General features: G+C 56.5%; 1 protein-coding gene across 1 annotated transcript in view; it reads right to left on the bottom strand.

Annotated features, from left to right (window-relative positions):
* DYNC1H1 (dynein cytoplasmic 1 heavy chain 1) overlaps positions 1-18991 on the bottom strand; it is a 65322-nt gene that overhangs the window by 12214 nt on the left and 34117 nt on the right. Inside the window, exons 30-52 of the mRNA XM_051834910.2 lie at positions 17936-18179; positions 17643-17826; positions 17240-17452; positions 16022-16260; positions 15693-15849; positions 13785-14012; positions 13193-13423; positions 12899-13039; positions 12424-12657; positions 12131-12337; positions 11928-12049; positions 11080-11245; positions 10072-10235; positions 7175-7304; positions 5384-5517; positions 4945-5059; positions 4680-4841; positions 4379-4593; positions 4100-4304; positions 2490-2663; positions 2012-2131; positions 1757-1877; positions 52-247 (exon numbers count right to left, since the gene is read on the bottom strand). Coding sequence (XP_051690870.2) covers positions 52-247; positions 1757-1877; positions 2012-2131; positions 2490-2663; positions 4100-4304; positions 4379-4593; positions 4680-4841; positions 4945-5059; positions 5384-5517; positions 7175-7304; positions 10072-10235; positions 11080-11245; positions 11928-12049; positions 12131-12337; positions 12424-12657; positions 12899-13039; positions 13193-13423; positions 13785-14012; positions 15693-15849; positions 16022-16260; positions 17240-17452; positions 17643-17826; positions 17936-18179 — 4102 coding nt within the window. The remainder of the gene's footprint in view (positions 1-51; positions 248-1756; positions 1878-2011; positions 2132-2489; positions 2664-4099; positions 4305-4378; positions 4594-4679; positions 4842-4944; positions 5060-5383; positions 5518-7174; positions 7305-10071; positions 10236-11079; positions 11246-11927; positions 12050-12130; positions 12338-12423; positions 12658-12898; positions 13040-13192; positions 13424-13784; positions 14013-15692; positions 15850-16021; positions 16261-17239; positions 17453-17642; positions 17827-17935; positions 18180-18991) is intronic.

Below are 18991 nucleotides of genomic sequence, written 5' to 3'. Positions count from 1 at the left end.
GGGAAGCCGGCAGCCTCCACCCCGAGCAGTCTTTCGCCTCCCGGCGCTCACCTGATCTCCTCTGCGGAGAAGTTGACGATGGTGGGGATGAAGTTCTCGCGCATGATGATGGAGCGGATCTGCTTCCAGTCCGTGGTGCTCTCCCCCAGCAGCAGGCAGATGGACTCGAGCGCCAGCTTCACGGCAGCAGGCGGGTTGGCCATGGAGCGCACCTCCACCAGGTGCTGCTTCTTGATGGACTTGACAGCTGAGCAGGGCGGACAGAGGGCCAGGGCGGTGAGGACGAGCCCGGCAGAGGGCTGGGGCGGTGAGGGCGAGCCCGGCAGAGGGCCAGGGCGGTGAGGACGAGCCCAGCATGGGGCCGTTCCCGTCACGGGCCACAGAGCTCTGGCTCGGCTGTCTGAAATCCCTTGGGAATGGCGCGAGCAGTGACTCTAAGTAATTATGAAGACCTTACTATACTAGGCCCCAGCTGCAAACGCCTGAGAAACCAGGCTATTACTTTCCACTGACCGCAAGTCTTCATTAATTCCTTTATTTCTGTAACTATCAAAAAATTGGGGGCCAGTGCTATGGCATAGTGGGTGTTAGTATCCCACATGGGTGCCGGTTCACATCCCGGCTGCTCCACTTCGGATCCAGCTCCCTGCTAATGTGCTTGGGAACGCAGCAGCAGATGGCCTGAGTCCTTGGGCCCCTGCACCCGTGGGGGAGACCTGGAAGAACCTCCTGGCTTTGGATCGGCCCAGTACCAACCAATGAGGCCAACTGGGGAGTGAACCAGTAGGTGGAAGATTCTCTCTGCCTTTGCCTCTCAAATAAATAAATAAATCCTTAAAAAAAAAAAAAAAAAGCCCAAGTTTTCTGCAAATGGGAATGCAGTTTTCTAGCCTCCGATTTTTGTAAAATTCTTTTAATTCAGAAAGTCAGAACTAAATTAAATTCTCATCCAAATCCAACTATGAATGAAAATTCATTTTGCAAAATGTGAAAACTGAAAATAATTAGGGCATTTGGAAAAGCGAAGTAGTAGTGGGAAGATGAGAGCACAGGCCGAGGTCAGCCATGAACTGGAAACCAAGACCTGGCCTGAGTTCCTGGCTCCCAGCTCTAGCATCAGCAGGGGCTTGTCTCAGGCGTCGGGGGAGTGCACTAGTGGATGCTGGCTCTCTGTCTGTCTCGTCTCTACCTCTCAAACAGAAAAAACAAATGGTGAGAAGCCACCACCCTCTCCTGGCCGCATTTCATGAGCACACAGGGAATGGAAAGCAAATGAGAAGCGACTATTACATATCCTTAACGAGCAATTCCCAGCCAGGGCCGGAACCAGAGCACTCCCAGGATGCCCCATGGGCTGGGGCCCGTGGCGCAGCGGGTGAGCTGTCACCTGAGATGCCCGCAGCCCACACTGGGTGGAGCCCTGGCGAAGTCCCGCTTCTGATCCAGCTTCCTGCTAATGTGCCTGGCAGGCAGTGGATGATGGCAGTCACCTGGGTTCCTGTCACCCGCATGGGAGACACAGATAGGACCTGGCTCCTGGCTTTAGTCTGGCCTAGCCCAGGCTGTTACGGGCACTTGGGAAGTGTTGCTCTGCCTTTCAAATAAACACGGACTAGTACAGCAACTTGTGTGATGAGGACCGTGTGCAGTCCTCAGACAGGCTCTGGGCTTTACTGGCAATGCTCGTGGGAACCACCCGCGAGCCCCCGCGCGAGGCCCGGTGGTGCTGAGTGCAGCCGCCTCTACCGGCCTTTACCATTCTGGGCCTCGATGACGGCAGGCTCCACCTTGTCCAGATCTTCTTTGACACTCATTTGTTTGTCTGCGATGACTTCCTGCTGCTTATGCAGCTGCTCCTGAATCTCCTGGCTCATGACCTAGAAGGGAAGGGCATGTACGCGGGGTTAAGCAGAGGTGGCCTCGACGGCAGTGCCCACTCACTCCCCCGAGTGCCACACCCGCCTCCTGTTCGAGCTGGGCAGGCCGCGGCTCCCTGTGATAGAGGACGTACCTTTTTCTTTTCTGCCTCTTGCTGGTCTTTCACCATCTTCTTCAGCTTGTCGTTGGCTGCCGCGTTCTTCACCTCCAGCTCCTGGCTCTTTATTCTCAAGTCGCGGCGCAGCTCTTCCACCTAAAGGACAGGTCCACGGTGGCTCACAGAACCCACGGGCCCCCACGCCGGCGCCGAGCTGCTGCCCGACCGTACCTGGTCCACGGTGGCTCACGGAACCCACAGGCCCCCACGCCCGGCCGTACCTGGTCCACGGTGGCTCACAGAAACCACGGGCCCCCACGCCCGGCGCCGAGCTGCTGCCGGCCGTACCTGGTCCACGGTGGCTCACGGAACCCACAGGCCCCCACGCCCGGCGCCGAGCTGCTGCCGGCCGTACCTGGTCCACGGTGGCTCACGGAACCCACGGGCCCCCACGCCCGGCCGTACCTGGTCCACGGTGGCTCACGGAACCCACGGGCCCCCACGCCGGCCGTACCTGGTCCACGGTCTCTTTGATTTTCCGCAGCCCGACGTTCAGATGCATCTGCTGCTCCTCCAGCTCGCTGCGCTTCTCGTGGAACAGGTTGGCGTAGTGGTTGATGAAGTCCAGGTAGTGGCGAGGCGTGATGGCCATCGTCCTGCCTCCTCGCTTGGCCAGCCGGGCGTTGGCCTTTCAGAACATAAGGTCACATCTGGTCACTCGAGGGCGCTCTTTGCAGCTGGCCTGCAGAAAGCTCTACCTGCTCTGCTGTAAGAGCGGTCTGACCAGAGTGGAAGAAACCAGGCCCTCAGCAGGCTCAACACTCGGGCTGGCTGTCACCTACGAGCTCTCGGGGGCTGCCGCGGCATCACGGATCAGGCTGCCGCCTGCGGTGCCGGCGTCCCATATGGGCACTGATTCAAGTCCTGGCTGCCCCATTTCTGATCCAGCTCCCTGCTAATGGCCTGGGAAAGCAGTGCAAGATGGCCCGAGGCCCTGGGCCCCTGCACCCAGGTGGGAGACCTGGACGGAGTTCTGGCCTACATCTAGCTGTTAACGACTGGGGAGTGAACCAGCAATGGGTGATATCTCTCTACCTTTCAAATAAATAAATAAATCTTTAAACAGTGGACAGGCTCTGTGATAAAAGGTCTGGTCCCCTTTGGCTTAAAGGGAGATGACTCTGAAGGAGGACAGGAGAGAGCAGACCAGCAAGGGGAGCTGGGTCAGAGGATACCCTGGAGACCCTGGAGCCAGGATGCCCACAACCTCGGGCTTTTCTGGCGGAGGGGAGCAGGCGGGACTCATCCATTGCAGAGATTAGAGCAAGGGTAGGCCAGCAAATCTGGCCATGGGCAGTTCTGTGAGGAGGTTTCACTGGCAATAGCTGCTCCCCCCACACCCCCATGGCCTGCAAAGCCTAAGTCTGGGGAGAGAACCAGGACCTGACACAGCAGAGAGGCGGGGAGGGCAGCCACACAGGGGCAGAATCGACGGCTCCAGAACTGTGGCAAGAGCTGGTGACAAGGGGCTGTCATTACAGAGTAAGAGATCAGGCACCTGTCGCATGGTGTGGGTACAGTAACAAGTATCAAGACCCTCAAGCCTACTTACGCAACACATGGTGTGGGTACAGTAACAAGTATCAAGACCCTCAAGCCTACTTACGCAACACATGGTGTGGGTACAGTAACAAGTATCAAGACCCTCAAGCCTACTTACACAACACGTGGTGTGGGTACAGTAACAAGTATCAAGACCCTCAAGCCTACTTACGCAACACATGGTGTGGGTACAGTAACAAGTATCAAGACCCTCAAGCCTACTTACACAACACGTCAAGTTAGAGAGACAGCGGGGAGAGCTCCCACCTGCTGGTTCACTCCCCAGATGCCTGCAACAGCCAGGAGCCGGAGCTCCATCCAGCACTCCTTCATGGGAGGCAGGGGACCAAGTGCTTGAGCCATCCCTTGCTGTCCGCCCAGGCTCATGAGCAGGGAGACGGATCAGCAGAAAGAACAGCCAGGACTCAGGCCAGTGTCTCCTGTGGCTGCAGTGCTGGCCCTGGTTTCGTTTTCGTGATGGTTCCTTGTGTCTCTCACATGTCGCTCTGAAACCACACCCACCTGGTGAAGAGTCTGATGGACAAACACACAGCTGTTGACAATGGCTTCCCGGTGGGACGGGGGCTGCGGCAGCTTGTCATACACGACAGGCATGTAATCCGGCACAATGTAGTTGGGCTTCTCCAGGTCCATTTTACTGGTGAATTCTTTGCCGACTTGATACAGTGCCTCAGTGGACCAATCGCCAAACCAGTTCAACACACACCTGGAAAAGATGCCCATGTCTCAAAACAGCTGTCAGGGGCCGCCAGGACCCAGAGCCGCGTGAAGTCCACGTACCTGTTGAAGAGCGCAGGGGAGGTGGCCGCCCGGTCCTTGAGCCCCTCGGAGGACGGGTTCATGGTGAACACCACGTGCAGGTTGCGTATGACCTGGCTGGTGAACCACTTGTAGAGCTCCTCGTGGGAGTCCAGCATGAGGCCCTCCTTCTGCGCTCCCTCCTTACACTGCGTCATCAACGTGGCATACTCATCTCCTTCAAAGAGGCCGGGAACCTGGGCGGACGAGACAGCAGCTGAGTCCCCGTCCCCGCACACCAGGCCGTCGACACGGCCCGCAGCACACGGCCTCGCTCGGTTACCTCTCCATTGGCCAGAAGGGTATTCATTCGCTCCAGGAACCCAGAATCTAACACGTTGGACTCGTCCATTATAAACGCTATCTTCTCATTTTTACAGCCGGAGCGTCGCAGTACTGTCCGAAGATCTTCGTCAAAGTCTTCCCCTGTGTACTTCCGATGGACCTAGAGAGGCAGCCAGCAAGTTGGGCCCCCTCTCACACAACCAGCGCCGGGCGGGCAGGAACCAAGACCCTGCTGCTGGGCACAGCCCACCGGCCAGACCCACCTTGATCTGGTACACACTCAAGCCATTCATCCAGGCGACGAACCGGGACAGCGTCGTCTTTCCCGCCCCACTCACACCTATCAGAAGCAAGTGGCCTTGTGGCTGACGGAATATTCTGGAACATTAAGAGAGGTGAGACATTTTAAGGCTTGTATGCCTCACTCCCTTTCTGACACTGATGCCCACCCATGGCGCCAACATCTTTAGGACTCTGTTGGCAGGACCTGAGCACGCTTCAACCTGAAAGTGTACGTCAAATGCTTATGGCGCAAAGGCCGGTCCCGCCCTCCAGACTCGGCAGACACGAGGCGGAACCTCATGCCACACACAGGAGGCTAAGGGCTGGAACTGGGGCCGTGGACAGCACAGGCGCGAGCAGGAGGCAGCGTGAAGTGCCGCCTAGAGGTGGGGGAGGTCGCAGGGGCCCGGCGCGACCCACCTGTCAATCCTGAGCACGTGGTCTAGGACTTCATTAAACAGGACCAGAGGGACATCAAGCTCTTCCTCGTAGAAGACTTTCAGCCTAGCTTTGACATAATCTCTTAATTCTTCCTGGTCTACTGGGATGTAATCCTGCAGGAAAAAGGTACATCCAATGCTTAGAAGAACTACCGTGGTGACTGGACCAAAGTCAATGGCACTTCTACAGCCCACAAAGGAACTGTTAAAAAGTGCAGCGAGAAGACACCATTTATGACACAGCAACAAAAAAGGAAGTCAGCTAGAAACAGACCCAGACGTGGAAACGTTCACAGAGAAAACGGGGCGTCAAAGCCTCCACGGACGGAGACACCACAGTCACAATGGAAAACACTGTGTAAAATGTCAGTGTGTCCACGTCCCCATCAGACCTCAGATGTGGTGGTGGGGTGCCCTGAGCCTCACCTGGAGGGTGAAGGGGCCGAGAATGGCCAAGATCCCCACAAGGAGAGAGCCTGTCAGACCGTGGTTTCAGCATGGAAAGGAAAAGGGGGAGGAACAGGCCCTGCGACAGGCCACACGCACGGGATCCCCACTGTCCCGGGACCCTGTAGAGTACAGGGTTCCTCTACACAGGACATGCTGAGGACAGACCCACAGCGCCAACGCACGGCTCCACCAGGACAGAGGGAGGCTTTAAGGGCAGCTGTTCTTCAAAGACCCCATAGGGAGAATGAAGAGAGAACAGAAAACTCCAGTAACACAGAATGAACCCACCTTGCTCTTCCTAGCTTTTGTTGGGCACGCCCTCCCTGCCAGGATGAGCATTTTTTTTAAAGAATTATTTATTTATTTGAAAGGCAGAGTTACAGAGAGCAGAGGCAGACAGAGGGAGAGGTCTTCCATCCGCTGGTTCACTCCCCACGTGGTCACAACAGTCAGAGCTGTGTCGATCCAAAGCCAGGGGCAAGGAGCTTCTTCCTCGGGGTCTCCCACACAGGTGCAGGGGCCCAAGCGCTTGGGCCATCTTCTGCTGCTTTCCCAGGCCACAGCAGAGAGCTGGACCAGAAGTGGAGCAGGGGCCAGCGCTGTGGTGCAGAAGGTTAAACCCCTGGCCTGAAGCGCCAGCATCCCATATAGATGCCGGTTCTAGTCCTGGCCGCTCCTCTTCCAATCCAGCTCTCTGCTCTAGCCTGGAAAAGCAGTAGAGGATGGCCAAGTGCTTGGGCCCCTGCATCTGCCCAAGTAGGAGACCTGGAAGAAGCTCCTGGCTTTGGATTGTCCCAGCTCCAGCTGTTGCAGCCATCTGGAGAGTGAACCAGCGGATGGAAGACCTCTCTGTCTTGAGTTCTACCTCTAGCTCTACCTCCCAAATACATACATAAAATCTTAAAAAAAAAAAAAAAAAAAAAAAAAAAAAAAAAGGCAGCCCAATACGAAGGCAGTCTCTCCGGAGGAGCTCTCTTGGACCCGGCCTGCCCCATGAGCATGGAGCTCCCGGAAGAAAGCTGACTGGTCCCATAGCCAGTGATTACTGAACCCAATGCACGCTGAGACTGCAAATTAGGGAGCCATCCTTGTCCTTTACCGAGAAGAAGGAGCACTCCCAGCTATTCTAGGAACGTCCACTCCCCCGGGATTCTAGCACCTGGAGCAAACACAGTCATTCCAGCTGCACCACGGGCAGCAGGAGGGTGAAGACGGGTGTGCAGCCGTCACCACAGCCGCGAATGCAGCATGCCCAAGACCAGGAGACAGTTCTCACCGACACAGGAGGAGACGCGGGTCCAGCGCAAGGCCGCGTCCTTACCTTCGACAACCAGTTGCTGTACAGGATGGGCCGGCTCATGGCCTTCTCCTTGTCTATGTTAGGAAAGTGCTTCAGCGCGACCATGTCGATGTTCTCATCAGTCCAGCGCCGCTCCTCGTCCTCCACCAGTCTGTGGGAGGAGAGCGGAGAGCAGCCGCGCAGCTGAGCAGGTGAGCAGGCCACCATCCCTGCGCTGTCCCTGTGCTGCCTGAGCGCTGCAGGCTTTTTCCTTTTTAAGTAAGCAGGGGCCTGGGGGCCAGTACTGTAGCATAGCGGGTAAAGCCGCCACCTGCAATGCCGGCATCCCACATGGGAGCTGGATCAAGTCCCGGCTGCTCCACTTCCTATCCAGCTCTCTGCTATGGCCTGGGAAAGCAGTAGAAGACGCCTTAGTCCTTGGGCTCCTACACCAACGTGGGAGACCCAGAAGAAACTCCTGGCTCCTGGCTTCGGATCGGCGTAGCTCTGGCCATTGTGGCTAATTGGGGAGTGAACCAGCGGATGGAAAATCTCTCTCTCTCTGCCTCTCCTTCTCTCTCTGTGTAACTCTTTCAACTAAATAAATATTAAAAAACAAAACAAAATAAAACAACACAGACCTGTTGTTTTTCTTTTTTTTTCATTTGGGATAGAGTGGGGGGAGAGAGGAGAGATCCACCATGGGTTGGTTCACTTCCCAAATGCCCACAACAGCTGGGGCTGGGCCAGGTTGCAGCTAGCACCTCCCTCTGGTCCACACACTGGCAACAGGGACCCAAGCACTTGAGCCACCACTGGTTTTCCCAGGCTGCAGGAAGCTGGATGGGAAGCAGAGGCAGGCATGGAACCCACGCCCTGCAGCCCTGCAGCCCGCCCTGTGTCCACCTGTCACCACAAACGGAAGACCCTGAGAAGCAGAACTCAGGATGGCTTTAGCAATTTTTAAAACATTTTAAAAATTTATTTGAAAGGCAGAGTGAGAGAGAGAGAGGGAGACAGAGGGAGCTTCCATCCACTGGTCACTTCTCAAATGGCCTTACTGGCCAGGGCTAGGACAGGCCAAAGCCAGGTCATCTGCTACTTTTTCAGGCTCATTAGCAGGGAGTTGGACTGGAAATGGAGGAGCCAGGACTCAGTGGCTTACCCTGCTGTGCCACAACACTGGTCTTGTGAAATTTTCATATGAAATACAAACCCCTTAGAAATATGGCATTATGACACTAAAAGAAAAAAAAATCCTCTAAAAATGTTTAATTACATTGATTTAAGAAATGGAAATACAGAGGAAGCATTTAGCTTGCCTGCATCTGGGGCCAGCCTATGGTGTAGTGGGTTAGGTTAGGCTGCACCCTGCAGCGCCGGCATCTCTTATGGGGACCGGTTCAAGCCCCGGCTGCTCCACTGCCAATCCAGCTCCCTGCTAATGCACCTGGGAAAGCAGCAGAGGATGACCCGAGTGCTTGGGTTCCTGCACCCATGTGGGAGACATGAAATAAGCTCCTGCTTCCTGGCTTTGGCCTGGTCCAGCCCCAGCCGATGCAGACGTTTGGGGAATGAACCAGCGGATGGAAGATCTCTATATGTAACTCTGCCTTTCAAATAAAATAAATCAATAAAAAAACATGCCTGCACCCAGAGGGATACATGGGCTGATTCCCTGCTCCAACTTTCTGCTAACACACGCCCTTGGAGGCAGTGGTGGTGGTTCAAGCACTTGGGTCCCTGCCAACCAAGTGGGAGACCTGGATTGAGATCCTGGCTCCCAGCTTTGGTCCAGCCCCAGATGATATGGGTATCTGGAGACTGAATCAGTGAATGAGAGCCCTCTCTCAGATAAATTTAAAAGAAAGAAAAACAAACAAACACCTCCTCTGGCCTATCCTGTCGTGTAGCCCCTCTTCCTCTGAGTAACCTGGTCCACAGGCAGAGCTTTGTCCCAAATCACTTGCAACAGGAAACTGTGGTGCTGCATTAAAGTCAACAACATTCATTGTTCATTGTAGCTTCAGTGGTAAAGCATAAAAATAAACTTCACCAACTAAAAACAAGTCCCAAATAGGATGGGCTAAAATACTGAAGCATAAAACATTAAAAATACTGAAGCATAAAACATAAGTCTCTGCCTGTAGCGCTGGCATCCAATACAGACACCAGTGTGAGTCCCAGCTGCTCCACTTCCAATTCAGCTCCCTGTTAATGGCCTGGGATAGCAGTAGAAGATGGCCCAAGTGCTTGGGCCCCTGCAGCCATGTGGGAGACCCGGAAGAAGCTCCTGGCTCCTGGCTTCAGATCAGCCCAGCCGGAGCCATTTGGGGAAGTAAACCAGCAGATGGAAGATCTTTCTCTCTGTCACTCCCTCTCTGTAACTCTGTCTCTCATATAAATAAAACCTTAAAAAAACATTAAAAATAGAAAAGGAAATAACAATAACGCAGGAGCTAGGCAAATGAAGCATGTATTTTTACACAGAGATTGTGCCAAACTACAAAGAATGCCCATCCCGGAAAAAGATCCTGCCAGAAAGGCCGGTGGTTCCCAGGATTCCTTGGAAGGTGGAGCAGCTCAGATGCAAAAGCTCCTACGATGGACACTTGTCTTGTGGTAGAACCAGGACCAAGGACAAAGAAGCGTGGCATTGCCAGGGGACTGTGGGAAGGCGTCTGACTCGCCAGTGAACTAGGTGCTTGCGCAGGGTTGGTGCAGGCCCCCACCCACCACTAAGAGGTCCAGTACCTGGCACACACAGTAGCCTGACATGGGTGGGACACCGTTCTGTCATGGTGGCAGATCAGTGTTGGGACACAACGCTGCCCACATGGCTGCTCCCTTCCACCCTCGGGCCTGGCAGCCTTGTACAGATGCAGACATGAGGGCCGTAGGAACACAAAGTGCCACCCGGGGTCCTGGGTCCTCCTTACCTATCTTGGAAGAGACGCAGGGCTTCATGTGCCCAAATGCGAATGAGGCCTTCGACGGGCAGCGTCTCCAGAGGTCTCAGTGCTTCAAAGATCCCTCTCACCCACCTGGTCATTTCCCGGGGTGAGTAGATGTAGTGCGGCTGGGTGTCCTGGGTGAATCTCTCCTGCAGGAAGGGGAAACTGTATGTAAGCCTGGGTCTCTCATGTGGGTGGCAGGGACCCAGGTAGTTGAGCTGCCTCCCAGGGTGCACACTGGCAGGAAGCTGGGAGTCGAATCCAGGCGCTATGACATGAAACACAGGTGCCCCAACTGGTGGCTTAACCGCTAGGCTAACTGCCAGCCCCCCATGAATGTCTACAGACACGGGGAGGTGGCTATAAAGTAACATGTGCTGTGACTCATCTCCATATGAAAGAGAAAGGACGTAGACTCTGCAGTATCTAAGGATCAGTTACTGTACAATGTCGAACACCTGGACAACTGCCCAAAACACTGTCAGACCAAGCTGTTCACTTTACGTTGGAATAAGCGGTATTTAAAGGTTTAAAGCAATGAAAACACAACGAAATTTTTTCTGAAAACACTTGAAACTAAGAGCAAACTGAAGACTGACTGACAAATACTTGGAACCTGTGACAGGTGGCTCAGGACGGGCACGTGGTGCGAGAGCCCCTCGCTGAAGTGCGGCTGCTTAGCAAAGAAACCATGAGAGCCCCTCCGCATCAGAGGTCAAGTGCTTCGTGATGAGATTCTTCGAAATGTGAACAGGTGCCAGTGAAGAGCTGCTGCCGGGGGAAGGGTCGCTGGCCCAGGTGCTGAGCCGCACGCCACCAGCAAGTGCAGCCCTGGCCGCGTCCCGAGGAGCAGGCGCCCCCTGCTAGAAACTGCACTAGGCAGTCCAAGTTCCAAGGCACCTGCCTGCGCGCCTGTGCAGAGGGGGCCCTGAGAGCAGACACAGGAGCTCTGGCTAAGGCCGCACGGTCCTCCGTCACAGAGACAGCACGTACCTGAGACATGGTGTAGAACTCCACCATGGCCGTGGTGAGTGGCTCTGCGTACGTGCGCAGGGACGGGATGAGCCTGAGCATGGCGCGGTTGAAGGTGCCGTAGATCTGCGTGAGGGAGGCAGGGCCCGGGTAATCCACGTACACGACGGGCACGTGACGCAAGAACCTGTGCAAGGACAGCAGCTCAGCCCCTGCGCTGCTCAGCGGCTGCAGGCGAGAGGCAGGCTCCCAGGGGACAATCACCCCCCAGTCCACCTACCCAGGCTGAATGTCAAGGCTAACTGCGGCCACCCACTGCTCAGGCTGGGGTCTGACCCACAATACACCTGGTGCCACGCAAGATGTGACAAGAGTTCAGGCTTAGTTCAGCCTCATCTTGGCTCACTGATGGGTCTGGAGGAGTTCATTACTTCCCAAGAAGTCAATGCTGTCATTTAAAACTTATGTGCTAGGCAGAGGTCTTCTGTCTACTGGCTCACTCCCCAATGCTCACAACAGCCTAGGCCAGGCCAGGCCAGGAGTGGGAGTCAGGAACTCAGTCCACGTCTCCCATGTGAGCGGCAGGGACCCCTTCCCTGAGCCCCCACCTGCTGCAGTGGAGCCAGGACTCAAGACCAGACGCTGCAACATGGGGTGCGGGAGTCCCTACTGGGTTCTGAATGGCCGCACAGAACGCCCAGCCCTCAATCCTTCTCTTTTCAACATGTTTTCCTGGTGTCACGGCACGGTGTAAGTGACCGGGGGCATCCCAGGAGAGACGGGCAGTACTGCTACCTTGGTAACTTGCTCAATTCAGATTATTACCGTGCTAAACTCACAGCAACCCCACAACTGCAGAGAGCTGTTACCTGTGTGAGAGGGGCTTTCTTCCAGGATCGGTGGGTGGATTGCAAGCCCCGACGAACTGGATTCGCTCCAGCTTCACCCACGTTTGATCTGAGGTGCGGTAGAAGCCTCCATGCTCCACCATCTGAAGGAGACGGCGTGACACGTTAGGAGCGCCCTGGAAACCACCAGCACTGGGCACAGCGGGGCTGTGGCGGCAACGCACCTGCCTGATGAAGGAGATGACCCTCTGCGTCCCGTACTTGTCCATGTCTGGCAAGTTGATCTCATCACAGAACAGCACGAGCCACTTTCCCAGCTGAACAGGAGCCAAGACGACGCCGTTGGGCGTGCGCCTGTACTCGCAGTAGTGGTCAAAAGTCTTGAGCAGCAGCTCGGGAGTGGTCGCGCTGGAGAAGTTAAGGCCCACGACCTTTGGAAGGGAAGACACGGAACCCGGTGAAGAGCAGTCCCACGCTGGAACACCAGCAGGCGGCTGCCCACCTCTTGCCCCCGTACCTCCATGTCGGGCAAGGCCCGGAGGGCGCTGAACAGGGTCATGGTCTTGCCAGAGCCGGGAGGGCCGCACAAGACCAGCGGCTTGTGCTCAGCCAGCCAGGTGTACAGGAGGGCCTCATGGCGGACCGTGTCCAGGGTCGGCACCACGACGTCAGGGGCTGCCACTTTGTGCGTCTCCACTTCGATCTGAGGCACCTTGGCCTGCCACGGGGACCACTCCCCGCTGATGGACACCTACAGAGACACGGAGATGCAATCGCTCTATGGCACACACGCCACACAAAACCTTCTCACCTGCACAAGAGTTACAACTCTCACTGAGTTAATCCGAACATCTGGTACCAGACAAACGAAAATGACGAAAAGAGAGCCCTTCGAGGACACGAGGAAACGGAGTCAAAGCCCATGGCCAGGCTGCTTTGGGACGAAACAGACCAAGCCGGGGAGAAGGAGCGCGAGGCCGTGCCGCGCCCACCTCGTAGTCGATGATGGGAACGTTGGGCGCCGTTGGCAGCGGCACCGTCGTGATCCTTCTGATGTACTCCCCCAGCTCTGCTCTCATCTTCAGCCGGCTGTCTCCAGACAAGGACCAGAGGATGGCGTACACCAGGTAGCGCTGTAAGACAGGCACCGGCGTTTCAACCAAGCAGCCCCGCACAGCGCGGAGAGAGGCTGGACGCCCTCCTACTTTTGAGGGACACCCCGCGCCTCGGCAAAGCCGGACTCTGGCCCGGCACAGCGAGCACTGCCTGTGGGCAGAACGCCTGACCTGGATGTAGCGCTCCAGCTGCTCCAGCTGCATGGGGAAGTCGGGGTGGTTGGCGTTGTACTGCGCCACGTTGCGGCAGGCCTGGTGCAGCATGGAGAAGAGCGAGCCCAGACAGCGCAGGCGCGTCAGGTCCATGATGTGCTCCAGCTTGAAGGCGTGCTCCAGCGCCTTGGTGACGAGCCCGCTGGACGTGAAGTACGGCTGCATGATCGTCGCTGCATCCCTCTGGATCTAGGAGCGGAACCAAGGTGCTGAGCTGCGTTTCAGAGCCGGGCGTCCCCTCTGCTCTACCTAGGCCCAGGAGGCGGCGCTTCCACAGCCGCTGCGCGTCCTGGGGTTCCTAACCCTGCTTCTGAGCAGCTGGTGTCCTCGCTGAATGCGGGAAACGGCGGCTGAGAGGCCTTTAGATCTCACACGCTCCCCTCTCAGCCAGGCAACACCGAGGACGCCTGGATTCCACGGTGAGCCCGTGGCGGCCATCTGTGCAAAGGGCCGCGACTTCCCTGCGCTCGGGGGACGGGGCAGCCTGACCTCGCTGCGCCCCGAGGTCCCAGCACTCCAGCAGGCCTGTGGGTGCGCGCAGCCCTCGCACCTGCAGCATGGGGGACGCAGCCTCTTCGCCCTCGTCCTCTTTGCCCTTGCGCCGCCGCTGCGCCTCGTCCTCCCCCTCGTCCAGGGGGATGCTGCGCAGTCTGGCCAGGAAGTTGTTGAAGATCATGTCCGTGCTCAGCACGTCCTCGCTGAACCACACCATGCCACAGCGAGACACCGTGGCCAGCGTGGCGTACTTCAAGTCCTGCACTTCAAACATTATTCGCACCTTAAAAGAAATCATTAAGCAGACTTAATGATGTGGGTTTGGTAAGCTCAGACATTAAGATTCTTTGACCTGGGGCGGGGGAGTGCTGGTGGCTGCTCTGGTTCCAATCCAGCTTCCTGCTGATGTCCCAGGGAAGGCACTGGGTGATGGCCCAGGTATGAGGGTCTGTTGTCTCCCACACGGGAGATGTTCTGAAAGGATTCCAGGTGCTGCCTTTGGCCCAGCCCTGGCTGTGTGGGATCTGGGGAATGGATCGGCAGATGGAAGATCTCTCTGTCACTCTGCCTTTTAGATAAATAAATCAAACAAACCTTTTTAAAGACTGTTTTATGTACAGACTAAAAGGGTAATTTAAACAATTTTTCTGCACTTACATCAGAAATAAAAATGTCCATAGTTCCTGTGGCCACACTATCCACCAACCCCTCTCCACAGGATCAGGCATGGAGGAGAAGGGCCCGAGCAGTTTGGATCCCCCACAACGGAGGGCTCTGGGCACCGGGCCTCACTAGCACCTCAGACGGGCCGGGGAGCTGGCTGGGGCTCCCCTGCCAGCAGACAGTGGGGCTGGGCCTGTCATCGGGCGCTAGGATTCCAGAGCCTTCGCCCTGCTGCTGATGCCGCCTCACAAGGAGGTGAATCTCTGACGACAGAACCCACCAGACAATCAGCTATCAAAGCAGAGCCCAGTCTGAGTAAGCGCGCATTTCCAGGCCGCGTGGAGAATCTAGTCCTCCCTTCCCGCCACATCTGGTCCATCGTAAGCTCCCAGGGCACCGCCTGTATACTGCAGCAGCCACCATCAGCTCATCCACCCCGCACGCAGGAACTACTCTGAAGAGCCAGAGGGGACCCCGCTCCTCCCACGACTCCCCATGGCTCTGCACTGGGCAGTGCACCAGCTCCAGGCCTGCCCCGACGTTCACCCCGGTGTCTGGCTTCAGTCGACTGCCCCGGGTCTCCTTGCACACGCTGGGGCCTATGGCCCCGCCCCGCTGCTCTCACTCCCGTCTCTACTGAAACTACCACCGTCCAGAGAGCCTCTCGGGATGTTCTTTCTGGACTTTCCCAAGGACAGCCTTGATTGTTCCTCTGTAAATTCCTCATTCTGCCCCCTCCTAGGTGTACGGTAGCTTAATTTCCACTTGGGGGCCGGCGCTGTGGTGTAGAAGGTTAAGCCTCTGCCTGCAGAGCCTGGTTTGCATCCTGGCTGCTCCACTTCCTATCCAGTTCCCTCTAATGCACCTGGGAAGGGAAGAGGACGGCCCAAGTGCTTGGGCCCTGGCCAACCACGTGGGAGACTTAAAGGAACCTTCCGGCTCCTGGCTTTGGCCTGACCCTGGCCTGACCCAGCCCTGACCGTTGTGGCCACTTGGAGAGTGAGCCAGCGGATGGAAGACTTCTCTCTGTTATCCCTACCTTTCAAATAAATAGATACATCTTTAGAAAACAAAATTCCCACTTGAATCCCCTGCAGGGCTGCAGGGAAGGTTAACAGAATTACAGAGTGTGCTCAGGACTCCATGGAAGGGAGGAAGTCGCCGGGAGGCCTGCTCTCATTTCTCGCCAGCAACGGGGACAGCAACAGCCCCGCGGCGGGCGTGCGGGCTGGGAGGCACCCACGCAGCAGACTGCTCCCCTGCGCAGCAGAGCTGCACTTGGCCGGCGCGTGCTACTTACGTTGGGCGGCAGGCTGAGGCGCTCCCCGTTGGGCAGAGTGAGGAGCTTGTTATCATCCAGCACCGAGTTCAGGTTTTCCACCCACTCAGGGTCCACGTCGCCATCAAAGACGATCCACTGGCGCTTCTGCAGCTCGCCTCGCACGTTGTCTATGATCCTGGAGGGGAGGGCGTAAGACAGCGGTGACCACCTCAGGAATCTAACACAGCAATGCTCACCCAGTCACGGCTTCTGAACAACTTCCTGTTTCCACGCCTCGGCCGCAAACACAAAGCTCATCCGGCCCCACAGCCACCACTGCAGGCAAACACAGGTCGGAGCAGACGTACTTTCTTAGCACATGTGTGAAGAGCCCGTCCGTCCATTCCCTGGTGTTGGGGTCCAGGGTTCCGTAGAGGTGGTCCTTGCTGATGGCCTTGGGGTCGATGATGTGGGCCACGCCCTCCACGCCCTCGAGTCTCTCCAGGGCCTTGAGCAGCACGCGCCAGGCCATGCTCTTCCCGCTGCCCGAGGGCCCCACCATCATCAGGCCGTGGTTGATCTGGGTGATCTGGTAGAGCTGCAGAACCTACAGGGTCACAGACCAGCATCAAGACCCCCGCGGAGGGAACAGGGAGGCCCTGCAGCCCCTCTGCACAACGAGCAAAGACGCCACCCACGGACTCTGAGGCAAGCACTGGGATTCTTCAGCTGGGGAGACGTTGCTCAGGCCGGATCTCTAACAGACCTTTCTAAACTGTCGGGAAGGCTGCGGCCAGTGGGCGGGAGGTGCCTATCAGGCTCCCTCAGCAAGGACACAGGCGGTCCCAGGACAAACACCAGAAGGATCAGCCTGGGGTTCATCCAGCGCCGTTTCTCCAGGCTCTGCACAGAGCTCACACACAGCACTGTGGTGTAGTGGGTAAAGCCTCTGACTCCAGTGCTAGCATCCCACATGGGCACTGGTTTGAGTCCTGGCTGCTCCACTTCCAATCCAGTTCCCTGCTAATGTGCCTGGGAAAGCAGCAGAGGATGGCCCAAGTCCTTGGGCCCCTGCACCCACGTGGGAGACCCAGAAGAAGCTCCTGGCTCCTGGCTTCAGATCGGCCCAGTTTTAGCTGTTGCAGCCATCTGGGGAGTGAACCAGCAGATGGAAGACCTCTCTCTCTGCCTCTGCATCTCTATAATCTGCCCTTCAAATAAATAAATAAAATCTATTTTTTAAAAAATAAAAAGTTTTGCTTCAGTGAATCACTCAGGGTATGGAATGACAAGAGGCCTTGCTGGGGGTTGATGCACGGTGCTGCAAAGTGAGCAGACGCCTCACAGCGCAGATCCGCTACAGACGTTCCTTTAGTCAGCACTTCCAGAGGACGAACGACACCACCTAAGTGACTCAGGTAACTTCTGCTGTCTTTGCATTTAAATAAAGGAACAACTCAAGCAGGCCAGGGCGAACCTTCATAAACCCGCTAATGCCCCTTCCCGGTCCTGTGCACAGTGGGGTTCGCTGGTGGCGGGGCAGCGGCAGGCCTGTGAGGGCAGCAGTCAACAGATCGACCTGTTACCTTCTCCACCCACATTCCGCCGACTTCCTCTCCGTCGCCGTATGTCAGGTACATCTCCTGACACACTTTCTTCAGCTCCTCTCGAAGGGCGGTCATCTCACCCCGGTGGTACTGGACCCCGGGGAACACATCCGACAGCAGACTGAAGAGCAGCGGGATGTCCTCTGCCACCAGCTTGGGCACCATGGTCTCGCAGACGCTCTGGATCAGAATCTGCAGGGAAAGGGGCGGCTCTGAGGGCGGGCGTGGGGCGTACACCTGCCGTGCGCACAGTGAACACAGCCGCGTGACCCCTTCTCGCCCACACCTCCACGTGACCTGCTGCGCGAGTGTCACGGTTACCACTGCGATCCCAGGGGCACAAGGTGCGAGGCCTGAGCCATCAGCAGCACAGCGCACAAACCTCTTGTTCGGGGAGGTTCTCGGCGATCTCTCCTTCATCCACTGCTTCCCCGCGCTCTTCCTTCTCCCGCTTTATCTTCTGGATCCTCTCCCTCTTCACGTTGCCCGCACTCACCAGCACACTCTTCAGAGCCCGAAGCCCGAAGTCATAGTGGCTCTGGGAAGAGAGCTGCTCGTCGCACAGCCTGCGGAAGAGAAGGGCTCTTTAGGGACGCACGCTGTTACACCGAGTCAAGCGATCAGACGTGCGACAGTTATGAGCCAGGCACAGGCTGGGAAGACCCGGCTGCTCACTTGAAGAACGGGACGATCTTGTTGGCGAGAACCTCGGCGGTGCGGAAGCCCTGCGAGTAGAGCATGACCTGGGCGATGAGCTGCCGGTCGGGCTTGGTCATGGCCAGGCTCCGGAACAGCTTCTTCAGGTTGTCGGGAAGGTTGGACCTGCCTGCGTAGCCCGGGTTCATGGTGATGAAGATGGCCATGTCCGGGCTCACCTTGACCTGTTTGTTCAGCAGCTCACAAGTGATGGGGGCAGAGGCTGAAAGGGAGAGGACGGCACTCAGACTTGTGACATTGGAAAACACATTTAAAATGTCCCTAAAAGGGCAGACAGAGCACTGATCCTCGGCCAGTAACCTCTGGAGCCAAAGCCCAGGACTCTTAGGGAGCTGGCGGGAAGCTCGCGGGAGGGGCTGCACCTGGCCCTCTTGCAGAAGCTCATGTGTGCCAGCCCACGAGACCCTTTCCACACATCTCAAGTGTACAGACAGAGCAAGACGACAATGTAGTCCAACAACAGAATAAAAACAAGATCCATCAACACTGTAACACAACTGATTGGTTTGGTCATGAAAACTGATTTTTCTCTAGGATCATCAAAATCAGACCAGAACCAAAAATACAAAACAAACACCCCAAACCAAAAAACCCAAGAGGCTGATGATGTTGTGGTGCAGAGATCTTCATCTGCTGTTCATTCTCCAATGGCCACAGTGGCCAGGGCTAGGCGAAATCACCACTTGTGATGTTGGCCTCCCGCCCTGGCTGCTCTGCTTCCGACCCGGCTCCCTGCTAATGTGCCTGGAAAGGCACCAGAGGACGGCCAAGTACTCGGGCACCTGCCAACCATGTGGGAGATACAGAAGGAGCTTCTGGCTTTGGCCGGGCCCAGCCTTCGCTATTGTGGCCATTCAGGGGAGTGAACGAGTGGATGAAGCTCTCTCTCCTGCTCTCTAGTCACTCTGCCCTTCAAACAATCTTCAGAAGTCACACCTGTGCACACAGGAAGACTTTCACGCTTATCCAGTCCCCACTTAGGGATTCCCCCAACACTCCACCCTGCCTGCCTCG

This window comes from Oryctolagus cuniculus, chromosome 20 (assembly GCF_964237555.1).
Source record: "Oryctolagus cuniculus chromosome 20, mOryCun1.1, whole genome shotgun sequence".
Classification (NCBI taxonomy): domain Eukaryota; kingdom Metazoa; phylum Chordata; class Mammalia; order Lagomorpha; family Leporidae; genus Oryctolagus; species Oryctolagus cuniculus.
Note: the sequence above shows the minus strand (reverse complement) of the source record. Positions and strands in the feature narration are given on the sequence as shown.